Raw genomic sequence first — 16675 nt, 5'->3', positions numbered from 1 at the left:
CCCCCCCCCCCCCCCCCCCCAAGCAGTGCGCAGGCGCTATCGAAGCGGGCACCGGAAGCGATCGCACAGCTTCCGGTTCTCATTGGTATTTCCGCTGGCCTGTGCGGCTGGTGGATAAGAGGGAGACCAAAATCTTCCCAAGGCCGCGTGAAGCCTTCTGGGAGTCCTACTCCCCGGGTCCCCTAGCCCTAACTCCTGGCTTTTAAGTGGCAACACACGCCGGGCAGTCGCTGCCCTGTGGAGCCGCGGGTACCTGGCCCTGTACTCCTGCTGTACAGCGAAGACTGGGAGAACCACCTCTAGTGCTGCGTCTCGGAATACTGCTGGAATTTTCCACTGAGTTCCGGGGAGCAAGAGATTTTACTTCCTTTATTAAGTGGCATGAAATTATTTATTCACCCTCTCCAAACCACAATCCCTCCAGTCTTCAGAATTCACCATCTGAAATCACTTAAGTATTAAAAAAAGTTTACCTCCTTGCCATCATCATAAAATTGTATTTATTAGATGCCAAATTGCACGTCAGATAGACGATCACCGCCTTTTGAGAGCTTGCAATCTAGAGTTAAGAATGATGAGAATGCACCAAAAACAGTAATATTAAAACATTAAACAAATAAACAGTAGAAGTGCAATACAACAAACATACTTCTGAGGTATTCAAAGGAACTAGAGATTACAGCATATTCTTAGGTTTATATAAATGAATACTTATATCACATCCCCCTCCTCCCTAGCCTGTTCATGCAAGGAGGGATGTCAACTTAAAAATAAAAGACAAAACACCTGTAGTCAGATGGGCCTTGGAAAGATGGGTGATGCTTACTTTTATATCAGATCAATAGCTCTCCTAATCTACAAAACTAAAGCAGATGAATATACACATTTCTAACAAAGATCATTTAGTTACTTTTTTAACACAGTCAAAGCAAAAATACTTTCTTACTGAGATCCCACAGGGATAACAAATTTAACATTCAAAATACTCTTTATTCAGATAAACTATAACCTGCTGTTTCCCTTTGTACACATATGCAGTAAATTGCAGATTATTTTGAGCAAAATCTGCAGTTTCAGATTGTATGACATCTTATGCTGTGACATCTTATACTGTAGTCACTAGAACACTGCCACTTAATTATATCGAATCTTAGGAGTCAGAATCAAAATAACTCTCACTGTGAAATGTCCTTTGTTTTTAGTTTTAACTCCTTGAACTATTGGGTTAGTCACTTTCTGTGTTAAATGGGGAGATGTGAATAGACTATTACCTGTATCAACAGAGCTCTAAACAAAACTATTTTGAATACAACTCCTTCAAGAACAACAACTAAATTCTACAATTTCTTAAATTACAAAATGTAAACTTTTGACATCTGAATTCTATTGGAAAAATGCTGTTTTCATCAATGATGACTGTTTAACAGAACCTGACATTCCAGCAATCATGTTAAGGAACTCTCGAGTACAGATTTCATCACTGCACCAAAAACAAAAACTAAGGAATTTGTTCAAGAGTTCATATCTTCAGCACTAAGTTTTCACTCTGCATAGTGTGTCAGTGTCCACGCTGCAAAATGTAGTTAACCAACCATTCATAGCAACGAACTCTTTCATTTAGTTTTTCATCCCTGTATTAACTTTTATCCAGTATTTAAGAGCACCTAACATAGTAGGCTAATGATATCTCTGAGTTCATGACAATCTTATGGAATCTGTCTGCATAAGTTGGCATTGTAAGTAGAAGGGTGAAAAAGCCATCATCATAGAAACAGCCTGAATCTCACCGGCAAACACACATCTTCCTTCAACTCCCTGGGGACAGACCAGCTAGAATTACATCCAGCAAATGTTTTAGGTACATGTGCACAATAAGGCAACAACTGAACATATGCCTATTTCACAGTAACTAACACTCACGTTTTGTCTTTTTTTCTCATTTTGTTCTGTATACCAATCATTAACAATATTATACCAAAAAGCCATTTTAATTATACCCATGTATATGTTAATGTTTCTGTAAAAGTGCTATTTTTCTAATCTTTTATGGAGCTTGGGAATTATCTTCCAAAATCTGGAAATAAAGAAAACTGCAAAAACTGAGAGGTTAATTATGAAGGAAGCCTCATTTGGAAAGGTGAATTTCCATATTGAGGTGCAGAACAGAACTTACAGCATAAATTCTCACCTTCTCCTATACTTTCTTAAGAGCAAAGGAAAGGATGACAGCTTCCATTTATTATAACAGCCACATTCTGTTCAAGTACCTTCTAGGATTCCTCTCTGTTTCTCCAGAAACTCTGTTAGTAGGAGCCTCTTTCCCACTTTCATTCCCCACCCTGAAACTCTTCAGTCTTCAACTGAAATATTAGAACCCCTTACATGTGCTAATGAGGCACGATGCCAGTTTCTCACACTGTGGGCAAAAGCAGAGCAGGGAGGTGGTGCTCTTGTTGATATTTAACGAAGATCATTATATCCCAGAGATGGCTAATAAAAAATTTAATCGGAGACCATCTTTCTACACAATTCGAAGCACCTCAGACAAAAGACCTGTTGAAGAGTACAGAAAGCCTTGTTTTTAAATTTAAGACCCTGAAATTTAAAACACTTTACTGGCATCCATTATCCTAAGAGTAGAGACATCAGAAACAAAGAGCCAAGTCTGACCTTGACACACAGAGCACATGGTCTCACCTGTGAATCTGCAAACAAAATACAAGAATGACAAAAAGAAAAAAAAAAGAGTAGGCAAGCTGGGTTAGGGCTGTTAGTTTCAGTTTGCTTACTCACCAACAATTATCTTCCTGCCTATGATCAGTGTTAAGCGCTTAGGTGTGCAGTAGCCAGCATCTTTTTGCATATTCAATTCTCAATCTGCTGTTCTGTAAGACACCTTCCAGGTACTAATCTCCATCCAATTAGTCCTCAAGAGGCCTTTATTTTTGCTCATGAAATTTCCTGGCAATAATTCCATGTTAGCAAATACTGTACTTTTATACTGTCTATATAAATAGAATAAGACCATTCTTACATCCCAATCAAAATCCTATATAAATATTGTTTTGCTGATAGGTATACAATTTTTCTTTAAAGAAAAATTCTATATAAATGTATATTTACAACATTCTCGTGTTCTTTAACATCAATAAGTTTACTATTTAACAATGTTTTGCTACAATATCTGTAATAGCAATATCTAAAGACCTATATATTATCAACTATTTGGTTGAAATCTAACAATTTTCTATATGTATTTTTCTTTGGAGATGGAAAGGAAATGTTATGGCTAGTTTTTTTTAAGCCAAACCTTCAGGACTGTACTCTGTAGTTTGCCATCTCTGATCTTATAGAGATGGGAGTTTGCACTCGAAGTCCTGGGGAGTCTTCTGTTGCTTTATAATTGTACACGCAAGTCAGGCTTTAGATGTGCAAAGAAAGTGAAGATAAAATGCCAAGAGGCAATCGCACAGGGTGGCCTCTGTGAAGACTGTTCTCACGCACCTATCTCGGCCTTCCTGGCTGTTTGCAGTGCTGATGCACGGCGTGAGTGACAACAAATAACGCAGTGTTGCAGAATGCATGGCCTTCGGAGCCACAAAAAAACCAAGTTTAAATGCCAGCTTCACCACAATGTGATTTTTTTGAGCTGGGCAAAGTATCCACTTTACCCTCTGAGGGCTTCAGTTTCCTTACTAGGACACAAGGACAGTCTTCTCTGTCACAGATTTATTATAAAGAATAAATTAGATAACATACCTAAAGTACCTAGCATGCTCACTAAAAAAATCATGATTATTCATAGCAAAACAGGTAATGTGCTTCAGTAGAGATCTGGAGGCAAATCACCTTAGAAAGGAGCAAGTAATTCCCACCCCCTCTGTCGGCCCCTCCCCCAAGTCAAGCCCAGCCTCTAGAAAAGGGTTGTAGTTAAGACTGCCAAAACTCATTGCAAACATTTGGGTCATAAATGCCAGTACCTGCCCCTGGCATCAAATCTGAAAATGAGAACTCCATGGATACTAACAGCCATCAAGTTATCAAGTAGTCCACTCATTTGGGAACTTTTTACAGGGTGATGGGGAAAAGCTTCTGAACTCTAGAAATTCACATGTAAAACAATAATCGTCTCATACAAAAATTACATTCAAATAATTATAGTAAAAAAAAGAAGTATAAAACAGATAAATAAGTATTTACTTTCCTAGATACTATCTCTGCAGTACTGGTAGAAAATAAATAAACTCTCCTCCTTCTAAAGCTTACTTAAAAACCACATAAACAAAATTAAAAGAACTCTAGCAAAAGCCTTGGTCTTAATGAAAACTAAAAAAATTTTTAAAGTTCTCTTTCTCTGGCTCATACAAATGGTATTTGAATAGTAACTAAGTTTGAATCCTGGTTTCACTCATTAGCTTTATGACATTGAGTATGCTTCTTCAGCTATAAAATGGAAATAATGCTGCCTAAATCAAGGTTGTAGTGAGATTACGTGGAATGTGGATAAAGTGCTTATCACAGCGCCTGGCACATAAACAGGAACTATTTTCCACCGTATAGATACTGAAAAGCCCAAGCTTTAACAGAAACTTGTTATATTCACACGGTGTTTTTCATATGGGTTTGCTTGTGAGTAATGAGATGCACATTCACCCTGAAACTTTTCCCACACACGGTACACTTAAAAGGTTCCTCTCCTGTGTGGCTCCTCTGGTGGCGTGCAAGTTCTGAGTCTGAAGTAAAACTTCTTGTGCATGTTTTGCATGTATGGGGCTTTTCCTCTGTATGAATGTTCTGATGGGAAATAAGCTCAGAGAAAGAAGGAAAAGTCATATCACACTCAGAACATTGTAAGGGTTTGAACTTTGCAAACGAGAAAAAATTTTCAAAATCATCGCTGCAGCATTCAGAATCATCCTCCTGGCCCTTCTCGGAGAGGGCAGGGTGTGAGGGCTGCCTAAAGCTCTTCACACACTGAGTGTGCTGGTACTGGGTGACTGATGTGTGTGTTTTCTCATGCAAAGCAAGATGTGTTTTCTCACCAAAATATTTACCACCTTTAGCACACTCATAGGCTTTTACGGGAGTATGGCTTTTCTGATGCTGTGCCAGTCCTGGAAGCCACATAAAACCTCTCCCACATATGCCACATGTATAGCGTTTCTCCTTTACATGGCTATTCATGTGCCGGGACAGATGTGAGGGCTGGCGGAAGCTGGTACCGCACTCGGCACACTTATACGGCTTCTCACCAGTATGAATTCTCCTATGTGTCCGCAGGTTGGCTCTATGATTGAAAATCTTCCCACAGTCACCACATTTATATTTTTTCCCTCCCGAATGAATTTTCTGATGCAAAACAAAGTATGAATTATCAGTGAAACTTTGGTCACATTCAGAACATTTGTACACCGTTTTGGCTTCTTCCCAGGGAATTTCAAGAATTTCAGAAAGTGTTCTGATTCCTAAACATTGAGATAGTTCTACTAATGGGGTGTGGTTTTCAATGGTAACTGAAAGGCTTATGAACTTTTTCTTGCAGATGGAAGTTCCACCTGATATTTTCCTTTCAGGGTTTCCAACTTCATCCTCAGAGGATTTTTCTAGGTAATGGTCAAGGGGCGCAGCAATGGAGTACTTTTCTAAGTCAAGCTCTTCAAGTTCCATAGACTCTAGACTTAACTGCTGGTTAATCTCAGTCTTGCTTTCCTCTCCTGTTGGTAAAAACAAAACAAAGAAAAATATAGACAACACCTTCATGTGATACTGGGGAAAGAACATGCTAACGTAGTTACACAGAGGACCAGGAAGCTATAGATGGGTTATCCTATAACCCTGACACTGACAAATATACAAAATCAGGAGCCAGCAGGTTCCTGGCTTCCCAGAAGATCCAGTTCTAGGTGAATCTGCAAGGGGAAGGAGCACAGAATAGTTATAATTAAGTCAGGGTCCAACAGCATAGGCACTAAGGATAATCTTGATAGACATTGTCTAGAGGTGGAGTTTTCCAGTTAGATTGATTAGATCGCATTGTTTAGTCTGTTTGGGTCTCATCACTGTAGCTTTTCATCACTTAAGCTATCTCAAGTGACAGATGAGCAATCCTAATTGGAATAAAGATTGAGATTCATATTTATCAAGAAAAGGTCAAGTGAATCTTTTTCTACCTCAACAGAGGAACACACAAGTTACCAGAAATAGTTTTATCATCAACAGGAGAGGTCCCCAAAATTTCTTTACTCCTCACTGAGGAAAGATCAAGGTAGAGCTACTGTGTGTACAGCAGGCAAATAATAGCCAGTGTTAATGCAAGGCTGGCTGACAAAACTTGGGCCTGCCAAAAGCATTCCTTTTTAATATTTTTACAAATATTCTTCATTTATAAAGCCAATATACCAATACAAAAAGGGCTTTTCCTTTCAAAGAAACAAAGTCCTATAATTGTCCCAACTCACTGACTGGAAAAGGTTTCTGGGCCGCAGTATAGTACATGGAAATCCACATAGTACCCAGTGGTTTTGCTGATTTGAGGAGACCGAGTTCAGGGATCAGGGAAGCCAAGACAGCTAAAATTTGAGAGTAAAGTAACAGAGAAAAATCAGCTGCCCAGAAAGAGCTCAAGGGTCCCCTTAAGACTTTGGCTGACTACCAGTGCATGAGGAAACTACCCAAGGACATGGGAAGAACCACCAAAAAGAAATATACAGAACAATACCCAGAGTTCACACAATAGTTCATGTTCTTACCACCCAAAGTGGAAGGGCACTCTAACACAGTGTTTACAAAAACACTGCTTTAGCAGTAGGCCAAATCATCCCTAATAACTGATCAGAACCCCAAGAAAGCAAAAAAGTAAACCTTGAAAGGACTGAACTGATCCCAAGTAACTTAACTGCATCCCACAACAAAGTCCAAAAACATTTTTTTAAATGAAACGAAATCCATCATCCAACATCATAAAACTCACAATGTCCAACATCCAATCAAAAATTACCAGACATGTAAAGAAGCAGGGAAATATGACCCATAACTAGGAGAAAAAATTCAATCAATAGAAACACAGAAATGACAGAAATGATAAAACTAGCATAAAAATGTTAAAATACACTGATTTGATCATCACATACTGTAAAGAAATACTAATAGTCAACTCTGCACCCCATAATGTACAATCAAAAATAAAGAAATAAATGTTAAAATACCTATTATGAAAATCCTCCGTATGTTCAAGAAAACAGAGGAAAACATGAACATGAGGAACAGAGAAGCAGAAAATATGAGTCATGGAATAGTTTAGATACTCAACCCTACTCAGAGATAAAATCTACTCAGGCATAGGAATACCTCTACATACAGTTCCCCTTAAGTGAGAAAGGCATAACATCCACATAAAAGTAAATCGATTTCTGATATTAGCAAATGATAATAATCTGTATTAATGGGGTTTCCCAAGGAAAACTGTAAACTGACTATAACAAATATTTGGGAAGATTACCAGGTTTGCCACTGCTTATGTGAAACCACTGTCACTGTACTATACTGGATTTTTATCTTGTAGAAATAATCTCATACTATCAAACTTGTTCTCTCATGCAACTTATCATATCCACATCAATCGCCCAGGGACAGTTCCCATTCCACCATACCAACATGTGGACAAGGCATGAAATTTTCATTCTTAAACTGACAAAAGTTCCAAAATGCAGGAAAGACAATTGCCTTACCCATCAAGGGCACATCCTCAAAACATTCCTGTGTTCCATCTCTGCTGAGGGGCCTCTGGGCAGGGCCCAGACTCACACATTCCTCTTGAGAAAAATACACAGCCAGATCCTCAAACAGCATTGGTCCCTGAAACAACACGAGAGCCCATCTCAGTACAAGAGGCTGGAGAGTCAGCCTCTCAACTCAGTCTAGGAAGGCTGGGAAGAGCTAAAAACAGAAGATGTAAGGTAAAAAAGGGTTTTGTGTAAAAGGCTCCCCAGTGTTGGAATAGGGTATAAATGGATTCTAAGGGGTGGAGTAGGGGTTAGGAAGGAGAGAGTAAAACATGGACATAAATTTTGAGGCAGTGATATAAAGATAAAGATAGTACACTGTGAAAATGTAGTCTCTCCAGGAAAAGATGAGGGAACATCTCTTGGGGGAGGGAAACCATTAAGTAAGGATGTTCTATGCTCATCTTTAAAACACCAAGGTCATGGGTTCAGATCCCTACACAGGACAGCCACAAAAAAAAAAAAAAGATGCTCTAAGAAAAAGGAGAAGACTAGGCAGCCCAGGAAGAATCATTAACGAGACAGAGGTTCTAGGGTTCTCCCAACATCCTTCCCTTTGCTATTTCCTCTCTTTCTTCCCGAGTTCACTCATTACTAAGCTCTCCTGCAGTTCAACCAAGCCTACTCCTCCTTCCCTACATTTACTGGTCCTGTAAGTCAATAGAACTTTGGTGTGATTCAGAATCACCTGGGCATTATTATTATTCAACAGTGGAATGAAGCCTACTGCAAGCTTGAGAAGCATTCCACAAAGATACTTTGAGAAACTCTGTTACAGACTCCTCCAGAGGGCTCTGCTCCCAGTTGGTGATTCTGAAAGGAAGAAGCCGGTAAACCACTTCTTCTACGTGCCTCATCTAGGGACCAAGACGAAGGAAAAGGACTATTGAGGAAAGGGCTACTTGGGGTTCAGGCTCACTCCCATCACGACAGCCATGCCAAACTCTCCTGCAAAGGGAGAGGTCGGCAGAGGCCGGAAAGTAGGTACCGAATCCGGACAGGAAAAATGTACCTTGTCTTACCTGGGACTCTGTTGTCGGGAGCGTGGACTCCATGTAGGGGAGTGTAGGAGGGGATGCTTTCTTCAAGACGCCACAGGGACTTCAGGACAAAGCTGCGAGGAGAGTGAATAGTCCTTGCAGGGGCCAATCGGGCTGCAAAGCCCCTCCACGTACCCCCAGTCTCTCTCTATTCCCCCAATCTCCTTTAAGAACCTAAGGCGACTGTTTTTCTCTCCGGCCCAGCCTCGAAAAAGGCCCACTTACCGCTCCAGGACTAATGAAAGCCTCACGCTACCCAGGCAAAAGCAGCAGAAGGCGACTCCAGACTGTGACGCAACCACTGAAGCTGAGACCACCGAGGCTGCCACCAAAGCAAAACGCCCACGCTCCCATGCTCCCCTACGCAGTGGCTGCGGGGAAACGGCCGGAAGCGGCCCGCCCCCGCTGCATCCGCCAGCCTGTCCTTTGATTGGCCAGCGTGCTTCGAGGGGGCAGGGCTTCTTTTGTGTTGGCCAATCGAGCACCTTAGCCGAGGATCCAAGCAAGTGTTTCCGGTTCCGCTGGAGGGGTCTCCCTGGTGAGCTCTAGGCCTACTGACCGGCTGGAGTGAAGTGTTCGGGTGATCCCTGAGGGACGTCATGTTTTCCAGAAAAAGGAAAGCCAGAAGACAGGGAGACTCCGGAATTCGAAAGAGAGTCGGTAACAAAATGTGGGTTCGGCTGGCAGTGCCCTGTGGGCCTGAGATTTGAGTCTGGCCGGGGTGAGGGGAATGAGAGGCCTGGGATCTTGGGCCTAGCCTTGGCCTGAGTAGTCCTCTGTGCCTTAAGCGCATTGCGGGGCCGTGGCATGCGTAGGGGTGTCTTCTGCTACAGTTACAGGGTTTAGACTGATGTAGGCCGGGTTGCTGGTCTTCGACCCAAGGTGTTCTAAGGGCATTGTGATTGTCCCCCGCGGCTGCAGCGGGTCTCCAGCGGGAGTAGAACCGTTGGTTGACTTCGCGGGACGTTGTTTGCCTCTTAATACCTCACGTTCGACCTGCCCTAGTGCCAGACATTTCTTGTGTACACTGACACTGGGTGCAGTGGTGTAGAGTTTTGGAATCACAAAATTGGGCTCCTTCCCAAGCTCTGCCACTAATTGCTTGGGTGATCTTGGCCATTTTACATCTATGCTTTCCTCAGCTGCAAAGAGCTCAGAGTGCCTAGCTACCTCAGAGAGTAATTTAAAAGATTATAAGATAACGTAAGTTTAAGAAATTGTTGGTTTACAAAGGTTTTTGGTGGGGGGGGGAGAAAAAGATAAGTTATCCTTGGTAAAAAAGTCTAAGTCTCGACATATTTTCTTATTCTAGTGCTAGGCACCTGCCTGTACCTGTAAGGTTATTCAGTGAATGGGTTGCATGGTTATTAAAACAACATTATGAGTTGACGACTTAAGTAGTGTGATTTGGTGCAATATCAAATAGGATAGTTTCAGGTGTAACAGAAAACCCAACAAAGCAATGTTCAAAGATAAGGCAGTTACAAGTCAGTTAATTCAGTGGCTCAGTGACACCACCAAGGTACGAATGCTTCCATGTTTTTCCTCTGCCATCCTTAGCATGTTGGTGAAAGTGACAGTGGAATCCAAAAAATACATGCAAACATGTATTGTGTCATGTGCCCATCCTGACACTGAGGGAAGGACCAGCCTCCCCTGACCATCTACCTGCACAACATCAGGGCCATGTTGGAAAATAAAAAAGGGGAAATAGAAAAGATGTCAGATAGGTAACTAACAGTGTATGCCACAAGTGAATCTGTTGACAACTATTTAAGAGATAGGCCTTATTGGAATGAGTCCCAAAGGAAACACGTGGGAATCCCAGGACAAGGAGAAAGGTGCTTCAAACACATGTGGGAAAAGGATAAGTACAAACTTTCCCACAGGCTAGACCAATCCAGAATATATATGTTGCAGAAGTCTCTTCATCAGAAAAGGGCTCAGGGCTCTAAAACGTACCTCCAACACATCAGTTCCATTCCCAGAAACTGGCTTTTCTCTATGTCAACTCCAGCAGAATTCTTTTTCAGTTACCGAGGTCAGAGATGCTTCCAGAGAAAGATTCTGGACCTACTAGTACTGATTAGTTCTTGTGACTGGAAGCTGCAGCCAGAGACTCTCAGAGGGGAATGAGATCTATAGCAAATGCAGGGTTGACGCAGTGAGGACAGAGAGAACATGATGAGTCGGATAGTAGGTTAGAGGACTGCATGCTTATATAACTAATTTTTCCCACAAAGTGCCCATATGATTGAGACATCTGAGATCAGGGGTTTAATTGTCTGAGACTCACTGGTCTAAGAGTTACAGAGATGGGATGGCCACCAGTAAAGTGATGGCCTTGCCTCTTTCTCCCCTGCGGCATACAGAAAGGCTGTACCTGTAGGAAAGAGACACAGAGCCAGCCTGAATGGGGAGAAGAGTTCCAGGGAGTGAGTCAAAACCTTCTGGGTCCTACTTGAATGATGTCTTCATAGTCAGAGGAAATCTACTTAAATGAAACCCATTTTTGACCTGTCAAAAAAATTTTTTTTTAATTGTTAGTACTGAATAATAGAGGGGTTTTGGTAAAACAAATGCTTTCATTTGGGTAAATGAGTATATTTTTTTTGATAAGTAAAACAGGGATATGAGTATTCCTGACACTCTAACTATAAACAAGCAAACAAGCATTTGGTTTAAGCATCAGTCATTCGTGAGTCTGATTGGTAAGCCCAGTCTTAGGGTACGCTGACAATATTAGTGGAGAACCAGACCCTCCCATTGTACCACACTGATCCTCTGAGACTGGGCTATGTGGCCACATGGTCGTCCTCTGCCACCTCTGTCTTGGTTCTGATTGCAGGAAGCAGTATCATCTTTGGTGTTCCATCTTACACACTTGTAACATTTTACACCAAAGGAGAATTTCTTTGGAAGCAACATATTTGGTTCCTGGTTGTACTGGTTTTGATCCATGCCAAACCCTCCAGAACTACAAGTTGGAATAATCCACTCCACCTCATGCCAGTCTCATGGAGCCTTTCTGCTCTTCCACTAGTGCTCCCAGGGTGGTCGAGAGTCCTCTCAGGCAGAGAAGATGCTGGTCAACAAGCTGTCTAGATGGCTTTCCATCAAGTGGCTTGTTCGTGATTTGTTTCTGGCACTGTAGGGAAAATGTTTTCAGGAGTCTGCCTGGAAAGGTTGTTTTGGGGAATGTATGGCTTTCCTCCTGGTTAAGTCAGAAACATTGTGATCCAAGGGAAGGCATCATGGCCTTTCCGATGGACCAGTTTGTTCCTTTCATAGCTTTCATCTTTCATGAGCGGTGCTCAGGGCTGCCCCTGGGCAGAAGAGCATCATTCTGCATGCTATAGTGACTTTGGGAAAGTGTTTCATCTTTTATAAAATGGAGAGTACATATCTTTCAGGGTCATTGGGGAAGTAAATGAGTACAGAAAGGGAATATCAGCAGCATTTAGCACATAGCAGACGCTTAGCAAATAGGCATTCACTCATTCCATTCTAGAAGTTCCATTCTCGTTTGTACAGCAAACACCTCTGTTGAAATCCTTATCAAACCACGTGCAATCACACATAGACTGAAAGGCAAAGAGTGCGTCTCAGTCGCCATTTCTATCCAGAGTGGTTGGCTCTCTTTAAGTGAGGAAAGAAGGAAAACAATCCCATATCCAAGCTTGGCTCCCATCTTGCTGACACTTGCTTTTTATTTATGAAAATATCAGTAATTGTCTATGTAGACAGTGTCTCTGAAAGATACCAGGAAACTGGTAGCAATGGTTACCTGGTGAACTCTGACACTCAGAGTCGGAGGGAGGGAAACTTATGTTTTGCCATATAACCTTTTGTTATGCTTTTTAAAAACTTAGCACAAGCATGCATTATTTCTTTCTTTCTTTTTTTTTCTTTAAAGATGACTGGTAAGGTGATCTTAACCCTTGACTTGGTGTTGTCAACACCACACTCTCCTAAGTGAGCTAACCAGCCGTCCCTATATAGGGATCCAAATCCGTGGCCTTGGTGTTATCAGCACCACACTCTCCCAAGTGAGCCACGGGCCAGCCCAGCATGCATTATTTCTAAAACAGTGCTTAATGTTAGCAAATGCCCCCCAAGGTAAACCAAAATATCATGTTGGACACATCTGTAAAAATCATTATGTAAAGATAAAATATAAATGGTTCATAAAAATAGAAAAACGATCAAACTTACTAAGAAATGCACATTAAAACAATGACTTTTTCTTACTTAGATTGCAGAGAAGTAAAGAATAATACCCCATGTTGGTGACAGTGTGGGCCACTTGCCCTGCTGTAAGGGGTGTGGAGTCTTCCCAACTCTTTTTTTTTTTTTTTTTTTTTTTTTACCAGTAAGGGGATCGCAACCCTCAGCTTGGTGTCGTCCGCACCACACTCAGCCAGTGAGCACACTGGCCATCCCTATGTAGGATCCGAACCCACGGCCTCAGCACTAACAGCACTGCACTCACCCTAGTGAGCCACGGGGCCGGCCCCTTCCCAACTTTTGGTATGAAAATGAATGGGTAAAACCTCTCTGGCATGCAGTCTAGGGTTTGTTTTCCAAATTAAAATATGGTTAATTTAAAATCATTTTAACCAATATTCTAGGAATTTTCCGTAAGGAAATGATCAGAAAAGTGTTCAGGTTTGTTACAAGGTTTTGTTTATGATCTGAATGTCTGGGTATTGGTGAGGACACCTGATTCCCAGTCCCTGCTGTTCTTTCTTCCTCCCAAGCCCCGTCCATCTACTGACTACCTTTCCCCAATAGAGTGCAGTGCCACAAGTTGCTTGGACCCAGAAGGGGAAGGTTTTTGGATCACCCAGGGTTAGAGTAAGACAGCAGTACTAGACTTTGTTCCTCTGTGGACCACATAAGGGCCTGGAGACCATGGGGAAGAGGCCTGGAGTGAGAATTAAAATTCCTTAATTTCTGGAGAGATCTTGGCCTTGGAGATTCATGGGACTTCAGAGAGGAAGGGCAGAGCCTGCTCTTGTATATGGTAGCTTGCTGCTTTCTCTGGACCAGAGGAGCCTGATTACCTCCCTATCTCCAAGGCTAGGAGAGGGCTGTACAGCTGGGGAGACAGGAATTGAAGACCTTTGTTCAAGTGCCTCCAAGTAAGTGCCACTGCTTGGCAGCTTGGTATGTGGCTAGACTACAGGAGACTGCTGGCCCTCCACCGCTGGTAGTGCCTTAAGGTATTTCTCTGCTTGACCCATGGCCAGAGAGTGAAAGGTGCCATGAGTAGGCAAGAGAAAAATAATAAGGGACCTTGGAGCCAGAGGGAGAAGGAACAGACAGAACTCTCAGAATAGGGGGCTCCCAGTGAGACAGAACTTGTGGGAGAAATGACAGCTTTACCCAAATTCACTGGAGGAGATTCAATTATAGCAAAACTTCCTGGAACTGGGAAAAAAAAAACCTTATTATTATTTTTTTTAATAAGTTCAGTATGTTGTCAACCAGTACCCCGAGGGGAGACAGTGGGAAATGAAGAAAGACACGATCTATTTTATGAGATCAGGAGGACTTTTCCAGGCTGCTGACCTGCAAAGAAAGCATCTTAGTTTATTTTAGGTTCCTTTTTATAAGCCAGTGAAAATAACAAATCGTATTGATTAAATCAATTATATTTGCTACCAAGCTATTTATAGAACAGAACATTTTCAGCTGCCATGGGGCTTGAAGATTGATAGCTATCTACTTATCAACAAAATAAGAACATAAATTTCTTATTTACAAAGCTTCCAGGGTCCTGGGTTCAATCAAAGGTCAGACCTCAAAGGGAGAGAGAAGGGGGAAAGTAGGCAAAAGGGATGCCAGCTCTGCTGGCTTCCCCAGAAAAGCAAGGAGTTTGTCGGCTTGCTTATTCAGTACCCCACACAGTAGATAAACTGAAGGAGAGGATGGTCATTATAAAGCTAGTAGCCTATTAGATCAAGTGGAAGAAATATCTCAAAGCACAGTGAGAGAGAGAGAGAAACCAGGAAGGCAAAGACCTGGAGGTCCCATCAGTGCTGTTCTGAGAGCTGATTAAAGTATTCCTGAACTAATCACTAAGCCAAGGGAGAACGGGATGACCTTAATTGGTTAGACCAGTTAGGGACCACTTTGGAACGGGGGTGGAGTCAGTGCAATGCACACAATGGGAGATGGTGGGATGATTTTTTAGGGGACAGCTACCTTGATTATCCCTTGTATGTGATATTCATGGTGGATGGTGCCTAACAGAATTGTTGTGAGGATAAATGAGATCTTGTGTTAAATGCTCAGCACAGTGCCTGGCACATAGTAAGCTCTGGTGAAATAGTTATTATATTCTCATATGTTTAAAAAAAAGTTATTAAAGTTTGAATGGATACATATATGCCCTCAGTTTTGCCAGTTCATCTCATAATACTGTACATAGAACCCTGGAAACAACAGAATCTTGTTAACTCTGCCATCCCCTAGGGAGTGCTTCTCAAACTTCAGTGTGCTTACAATTCACTTGGGGATCCCATTGAATGCAGATTCTGAGTTAAATGCAAATTCTAATTCAGTGATCTGGGTGGGGCCTGAGGTTCTGCATTTTTAACAAGCTCCCAGGTGATGCTGATGCTGCTGGTCCCCAGATGACACTTGAGTAGCAAGGACCTAGGCAGGGTTTTGCCTCTCCTGTATGACTGAAGGGGCTTGCCGCTGCATCCATGTTCCAACCAGCAGGAAAGGGGAGAAAGGAGGTGCAGAGCAAGCAATTTCCTTTTCTTAACCTCTTCTTTTTATTTTGAAAATTTCAGACCTCCTGAATACTTGTGAAAGAATAATGCAGTAAACACCTAGATTCACCAGTTATTAACATTTTAGCAATTTCCTTTTAAGGACATGACATATAAGTTTCATACATCACTATCACTCTTGTCCCACTGGTAAAAACTTTAGCACATAGCCTCAACCTTGCTGCAGGACAGGCTAAGAAATATAAGCCTAGCTTGACAGCGATTTGTCCTGCTATAAGGGGTGGGATTCTGTTACTACAAGAAGATATAGTAAAGCAGTTGTTTTTAAAATGAAGAAGACAAGGATGGGGTGTTATAAAGAAAAGTTACATTTCAGGCAACAGGGGGAAGGAGGTATGGGACAGTGGATAGTAGGGAACAATTACTCTCGGACACCTCGGATGCACTCCTGAATCGTATAACCACTTGTTCTCTTTGAACTGGATTCTGGAAAGCTGGAAGCTAAATTTGCAGCCCATCTCTAGAAAGTATGTGGGACTTCATAGCATGGATTTTATGCACCCACCGATTCTTTAGGACAACTGGCACTTGCCTATTTGTATTACACAGTGACAGCCTAGAACTGCCTTTAGGTCGAGTTCAGACTTGGGTTGTCCCCAACGGCGCCTGGAGCTGTCGAGGGTGGTGCTGCCTGCTGGCCCAGGATTGTCAGGCCGGGAGCCAGCTTTGTGCAGCTTCGTCCAGTCGAGTGTCGACGTCGGACAGGCGCTGGGGCTGTAACCGTCCGTGCACAAAGTGTGAGCTAAGGGAGTGTGGGCGATGACCGGAGGGCTCCGTGATGTTCACGCCGGGGAGCCTGCCCGCTCCTGCACATGAGGGCTGGGAAGGGCCCCGGGCCCCCAACCCCGGAGCCGCACCGCTTGCATCTAAGCATGACAGGCCGGGGCACCCCACCCAGAGAGGCGGTAGGCCGCGAGCCTGGCCCCTCCCCCCCATCCGCTCCCAAGATGGCGGCGGCGGCGGGGTCAGCGCCGTGGGGGCGGCGGGCTTCCGGTCTGCGCCGCCGGCCGGGCGCCGGAGGCGGAAGTGCCGCCGGGAGCAGCCACCG

General features: G+C 42.8%; 2 protein-coding genes across 5 annotated transcripts in view; one reads left to right on the top strand and one right to left on the bottom strand.

Annotated features, from left to right (window-relative positions):
* NAA60 (N(alpha)-acetyltransferase 60, NatF catalytic subunit) overlaps positions 1–16675 on the top strand; it is a 53429-nt gene that overhangs the window by 12522 nt on the left and 24232 nt on the right. Inside the window, exon 1 of one of the 4 annotated variants that reach the window (XM_008574941.1) lies at positions 9294–9481. The exons of 1 other annotated variant lie outside the window; for it this stretch is intronic. The gene's annotated coding sequence lies outside the window, so the exon portion shown is untranslated. Of the gene's footprint in view, positions 1–9293; positions 9492–16675 lie in introns of those variants that run through there. 2 more of the 4 variants (XM_008574940.1, XM_008574944.1) reach the window with 2 other exon arrangements.
* On the bottom strand, positions 478–9136 carry ZNF597 (zinc finger protein 597). The gene is made up of 4 exons (XM_008574939.1): positions 9047–9136; positions 8804–8895; positions 7728–7854; positions 478–5714 (listed from the first exon to the last, which is right to left on the bottom strand). Exons 2-4 carry the CDS (start codon positions 8834–8836, stop codon positions 4600–4602), a joined length of 1275 nt encoding a protein of 424 aa, XP_008573161.1. The 5' UTR covers positions 8837–8895; positions 9047–9136; the 3' UTR covers positions 478–4599.

The sequence above is a fragment of the Galeopterus variegatus genome, unplaced genomic scaffold, assembly GCF_000696425.1.
Source record: "Galeopterus variegatus unplaced genomic scaffold, G_variegatus-3.0.2 Scaffold1120, whole genome shotgun sequence".
NCBI classification, from domain to species: domain Eukaryota; kingdom Metazoa; phylum Chordata; class Mammalia; order Dermoptera; family Cynocephalidae; genus Galeopterus; species Galeopterus variegatus.
The sequence above is the reverse complement of the archived record's forward strand: the minus strand, read 5'-3'. Positions and strand labels throughout refer to the sequence as shown.